This window comes from Populus trichocarpa, chromosome 4 (genome assembly GCF_000002775.5).
Source record: "Populus trichocarpa isolate Nisqually-1 chromosome 4, P.trichocarpa_v4.1, whole genome shotgun sequence".
Lineage (NCBI taxonomy): Eukaryota > Viridiplantae > Streptophyta > Magnoliopsida > Malpighiales > Salicaceae > Populus > Populus trichocarpa.
Window position 1 is genome coordinate 6606784 of NC_037288.2, and position 6514 is coordinate 6613297.

Genomic DNA, 6514 nt, shown 5'->3' on the forward strand with positions numbered 1-6514 from the left:
TAGATTGCTTGAGTTCCTACAGTTTCCAGGAGTAAATAATCATGATTACCAGGATGCAAGAATAGTATCAACCACCAAGCCATGCTAGGCCACAAAGGAACACTAGATGTTTATTTCACCCAGAAGCCAAAGAAAAAGGAATTTGTTTTTTGTCAAGATGTAGTTATTAGCTTGAAACTGAATTACATGAAGGTTCTATGCAAGAAACTAACGGACACAGAAAAAATTCATCATTGTGCATCAACCCATATCAAATGAAAGTCTACTGCTTGCTTGCAATTGTGTCGAACATGCATTAGTTTTTTGAAACAGGCATTAGTTTTTGTACTTTAAATTTGCAGAGCATGGGTCTTAAATTTGCCTATTTGGAAACTATTGTCCGATGATTTCAATCTGTCTCTTGTTAATTCGTTTAGTTTTCAAACATGTACCTTTTTGTGCTTATTTTGGTTTTGATTATGTCTTGATGAATTTGCATCTCCTTCTGAGTTATGTTCCTTCATTATTTTATTTTTTGCTTTCAACAATCATCCTTGACCCTTTGTTCACCAGCACTTGGTTAAGTTGGTTTAATTATATTTTTAAATTAAAAAAAAAATGAATTTGTATTTATGAATCTTTTTCAATGAGAGGAGAGGGAGGAAGAGGAGGTGGGTGGTAATGGTGGCTGGAGATAGTGTAGTTTGGTCTTTTCAGGAAAAAAGAAAATCAAGAAGGAAATGGAAAATTGAATTTTTTTTATTTTTTTTTTACTTTTTTCCTCTGTTCTCAATGCTCAACAGAAGTGGATAGAAAAATTACAAAGGAAACACACCCTTTTCTTTTCCTTTCCTTTCTTTTTAATTTTAATAACCTTTTCTTTTCTTATTGCTGTATTAATTTATCATTCATGTGCTCTATTTCTTTTCATATAATTTCAACCATACCATATTAATGCATCAATGTTTCAGTTGGCTTGAGATAAAGGGTAAGCCATATTTTTGTCATACTTGTCATACGGGGGTTTGGGGATTGACTAAAAAAAGATCTGGGTTATTGAGTTATTGACTCAACTTCCGGTTGATAGATCAACTCGAGTGAATTATTTTTATTAAAATAATATTATTTCAAATCAGATCAAGATTAATCGATTTACTAAAAACTTGATCATGTTATTTTTTTTTTCAATTCACTAAGTTAATATTTTTTCAATTTAATTTGAAATCTGGTCCGTGTCGGATTTTTAGATGTGAATTCTGCATGTCAACATGTAGCCGGGTTTAATAAATATAAATTTGTCGTAATTTCTACATTTCACTTTACTCCTATAGAAGGAAATGATGGAGTTGCATCATGTGTTGTATCTTCTAATCTAAGTTCCAATTATGAACCTCTCAAACTAATGAATACACTAATGAATACATTGCCATTTTATGCCAATGAAGGTAGTAATGCTAAGATTAGCCCCACAGTATTTATGATAATTTATAACCAGCAAGACAGCAGCAATATGTCACTCGTTCCTCCCCCCACCAAACCATCTAGGCCTTTTCCTTTTAGCCACATTTATGCTCATCTTATTGCCAAAATAGTCCCTCAGCCAGACAACCAAGATTCCAAGGAAACCATCCTCTAAGGTTAGAGCCAAAATAAAAATAAAAATTGATTGATGAATGTCTAAATGCCCTAGAAATTCAATTGATAAAATCTTTAATTTAGAGATATAATTTAGCTAATACATATAGAATTACTATGAGGTTAAACACTTGAATTTAAATTTAATGGATCATTTATATTATCTTATTCAAATCAAAGAGTTTACAAATAGAAGATAGACCTTGTTGGGAACAATTTTGTATTTTTTATTATTATTATCAAAGTAATTAAAGCTACATCTTATGTGGCTATAAATACGGGGTAAATATAACTTAATAAAAAATCATTGTTTTGATTTTTTTTAAAAAAATTAAAAAAATATTATTTTAATTGTTTTTAATAAAAAAACCAAATCAAGTTTTAGATTTGATTTGTTTGAGTGATCAAGTTTAATCCAATCAATTTTTATTTGGTTTAATTTAAAATTCATTATAGAAAAAATTTGTGTTGATGAATTATTAAATTGATTAAACTGATTGTTTAAAATTAGAATTTATTTGATATTATGGTAGTAATTGCTTTTCAAATACTTGAATGTAATTTTTATTTTATTTTTTAAAATTTATTTTTAAAATCATCGTATTAAAATAAGTTAAAAATATTAATAAAATAAAATAATTTTTTTCAAAAAGTTTTTAAAACAGCGAAAACAAAAGAACGGTGGCTGAACAACATTGCTCATCAGCACAGGAAAAGCAGCGAAAGGAAAGTATAGCAGTAAAGCAATCTTTAGTTTCCACTTTCCACCACTCCTGTTATAAAATTAACAAGGACAACCTTAACTTCATCATCAAAATAAAATCCTTCCCTTTAATCTAAGACAACGAAATGCCACCACCATTACCCCAAAACCCCATTCACACTCTCCTAAAACCCCTCCTCCTCCTCCTCCTCCTCCTCTTCATCTTCCCCACCGCCACCACCTCCCTCACTTCTTCCACCACTACACCACCACCTCTCTCCACCACCCTATCCCAATGGCAATCCGCACGCGCTACTTACTACGCAGCATCCGATCCCCGGGACACAGTAGGAGGTGCGTGTGGATATGGGGACTTAGTTAAAGCAGGATATGGAATGGCAACCGTGGGATTGAGTGAATCAATGTTTGAACGTGGACAGATCTGTGGCGCGTGTTTTGAACTTAAGTGTGTTGATGATCTGAGGTGGTGTATTCCTGGGACTTCTATTATTGTTTCTGTCACTAATTTTTGTGCTCCAAATTATGGGTTCACTTCTGATGGTGGTGGAAAATGTAATCCTCCTAATAAGCATTTTGTGCTGCCTATTGAAGCTTTTGAAAAGATTGCCATTTGGAAGGCTGCTAATATGCCTGTTCAGTATAGAAGGTAAAAATCTGAAAGCCCTTTTGATTTTGTTGCTTTTGTAGTTAAGTTTGTAAGTTAGGCACATATTTAACTCTTTAAATTCGAGTTAAGAGAAGATGTGGTCTACTTCTTTCAAGATTTGAAATTTGAGTGTCTAGTTTGTTAATTTTCAATGAATTTGTCTTCTGTTACTTGAATCATTCTTGCTAACATGCACTGATACTGAAATTTACCAATTGAAGAGAAGAGAGTCACCGGCTAAATTTAGCACTTCCATGTCAGTGATTGTTTGTCTTTGTTAGTCTATTTTTTCTTTCAAATTTTGTTTCTTTCAGCCTCAGTTCCTTCCAGGATCCATTAGACTGACCATTCTGAGTTATTTTATCAAGCTCCATTTTTCTAAATTATGGACACCCTGCTTTATGCTTTTTGTAGCTGCCTTTGAAAGATTAAACTTTATGAGCTGTTGATTGTTAGAAACAGGAAGGTTTCTTGTGATCAAAAAATAAGTGCTTGGTGTAATTTTAGCAACTTGGCAAGGAGACCAGGGATGGGGCAATCTAAATTTATTGCTTGGTGTGTCCTGGCCAGTGCTAATGTGCACCCAGTCTCATGCTAACTTATATCATGGGATTATTTGTGGGGCTGTCATCAAGAGAGCACTGTTTTGGCTTTGAAAATTCAAAGGGGTTTTGACCCTACACTTTTGGTTCATTGCTCGATGGAAAATATAAATAATGCATGATGGGAGACAGCCCACTATCTCGTCTCAATCCTGCATCAAAAGAAGTAAAATTTCCACTAATCACTAGTATATGATAGTGACAGTTCATTTGCTAAATATCTCTTCGTATCGTTAACTGGCATTTGCTTTGAAAGTATTTCTGTTATTTTGACTGCTAGAGCAAAAACAAGAACATTGTAGTTATGTATACTCGAATTACTCCAGAAATAAGTAGACTTTCCCTTCTTTTTATGATGACAATGGATATATTGCTTTTCATCTGAAATTTAAATGCAGATTCTTGAAGTTTGCTGTTGCTGTTTTCAAATGTTTTTTTTCTGCTTATCCTTGACTGTGATCGTGTTTGAACAGGATTAAATGCAGAAAGGAAGGAGGGATTCGGTTTAATATCTCTGGGTCCGGTATTTTCCTTTCGGTGCTGATCAGCAATGTTGCAGGTGCTGGAGATGTCACTGCAGTGAAGATTAAAGGTTCAAGAACAGGCTGGCTTGATATGGGCAGGAATTGGGGCCAAAACTGGCATGTTAATGCTAATTTACAGAATCAAGCTCTCTCATTTGAGGTCACTAGTAGTGATAGGATGACTGTTATATCTTACAATGTTGCTCCCAAAGATTGGAGATTTGGACAGGCCTTTGAAGGCAAGCAATTTGAGACTTAAATGTACTAGCAAGAAGATAAGATGATAAATAGATGAGACCATTCTTTTCTTTTTCTTTCTTGTTTTGCTCTCCTGACATGGGTGGAAGGCTTGTGGAGTGGTGCATTTTGTCAGTTCTGGTGAAGATGTATGTCTCTATGGTTTTATCTACGATCTGAAGGACTTAGTTTGAGAAGATAGTAAATTGATAAATGATCAAGTCTGTTGCTTTCTGCTACTCTGCACCAATCCTGCCTTTCCCATGAGTTACTTTATCATCGTAGTTTTTTTTTTTAAAATATTCCAAAGAAGCTCGAACTACATACCTTTTTAAAAAATATTTTTATTGAAACTAGTCTAGGATAATCCTCAACCCAGTCAATCTAAAAAAAATATTAGGAATTGATTCGAACAAATCAAAAGATATAACTAGTAGGTCAAATTTAGTTTGATTTTTTTTAAATTGATACTATATAAAATTGATTTAAGTTAACTTGTAATTTAGATTTTTAGCCCGATAATGTTTAATAAATTTATTTGATAGTGATTGATTTTGAAAGTTATTTAAAATATATTAAAATAATATTTTTTATTTTTTAAAAATTACTTTTAATATTAATAGATCCTTCCGAAAATATTAAAAAAATAAGTTTTTTTTTTAAAATACTTGAAAACAAATACAGAAGCGACCGACTGAGCTTTGGTTTTCTTGACGCCGTTATTGTGATGGCTTTGCTCTTCTTTTTTTTGTTGCTGGACTGGATTTTATGGAAAGTGAGGGTGGAGAGCCGAAGACTAGTCGTTTGATGATGATGCTATTGCAAGTTGGATGGCATGTAGTTTGAGTCCACTAGAAAAGAGCTTCTTTTATGAACGGCAAAGGCATCTTTTTGTAGCAAATTGTTGTTTTACCCTTTGTGTTTTAGATTTGGTCAATTGACACCCACAAAATATTGGTCAGCTTAGACCCTAATCAATAATTTCCCTCATAAGGGGATTGGATTCACTTGATAGAAATACAAGAATTAACTTTGTTTTTTTTTTTTTGAAAAAAATCTAAGAAATGATTTTTAATAAATCGACCATTATTTAATACATGTATACACACACCCTAATTCCTTTCTAATTAAAAGAGGGTCAATAACCAATATTTTTTTGATTTTTGTATAAACCAACCAAGTTTAAAATATATAAAGTAAAACGACTAATTACCATAAATATAAGGGCTAAATGGATATTTTTATCTTTATAAAAAATACTTAATTAAAATTGAGGTTCATGATGTTACATGTATATTTTTTTTAAAAATACTTAATTAAAATCTAGGCCCCCATCTTCAATCCAGTGCATTGCTCTAGCGAACCATCTAGCTTTTTTCGATGTCGTCTTGCATCCTTTAACAGTGGAGTTTGAACCAACTCAACAAGCTTTTTAATTGATTGTGGACGATGTCTACGGTCGAGTGGTGGTGAGTCTCTAATGATCTTTTTTTTTTTTTTTTTATAGGTATGATATCAATGACTTATTTTTCTTGTTTATTATTGTAAGGTGTTTTTTACGATTCATTTTTTATTTTTGCCTTTGATTTAAATCAGATTCTTAAATTAATCGATCTTATAGGATATAATCAAGTAAATGACCTGAGTATTAAGTTCTTCTTGCTTCTTTCAAAACACTATCGGACCGTGGCATAACACGGATCCCAGTCTAGTACAATCTAATATTGTTAAATTTAGCCATTAACTTAGAGTATGTTGATACTTGTATCTTGTATCTAAATAGTTAGAAAACTAGATTAGTTGTTCACATTACGCTGCGGTCATATCAATTTTTTTTAACATAAAAAATATTCAAGTGTTGCTAAGGTGTTTTCTAATAAAAGATTTTAATTATAAACTCAAAATATAATACATAATGGACAAAATATTTTTTAAATATTGATACGATAGTATATTGTATGTCATTTTTTTTTCCAAATATTGAGACGACAATCGACTTGGTTAACATGTCAATTCTACATCCTAAATTATGAGATCATGGTAATCCTATAGAAAGAAAATCAAAATAAATTATAAAGGTTAATTCATAATCAACTCAATGTTTAAAGATGAAATTGAAAAAAAAATATTAAAATGAAAAAAAAACTACCCAAGTCAACACAGGTTA

General features: G+C 31.9%; 1 protein-coding gene across 1 annotated transcript; it reads left to right on the plus strand.

Annotated features, from left to right (window-relative positions):
- Nucleotides 1-2313: 2313 nt before the first annotated feature.
- On the plus strand, nt 2314-4586 carry LOC7493590 (expansin-A13). Its single transcript, XM_002305872.4, has 2 exons — nt 2314-2984; nt 4060-4586. Exons 1-2 carry the CDS (start codon nt 2464-2466, stop codon nt 4367-4369), a joined length of 831 nt encoding a protein of 276 aa, XP_002305908.3. The 5' UTR covers nt 2314-2463; the 3' UTR covers nt 4370-4586.
- The last annotated feature ends 1928 nt before the right edge of the window (nt 4587-6514 follow it).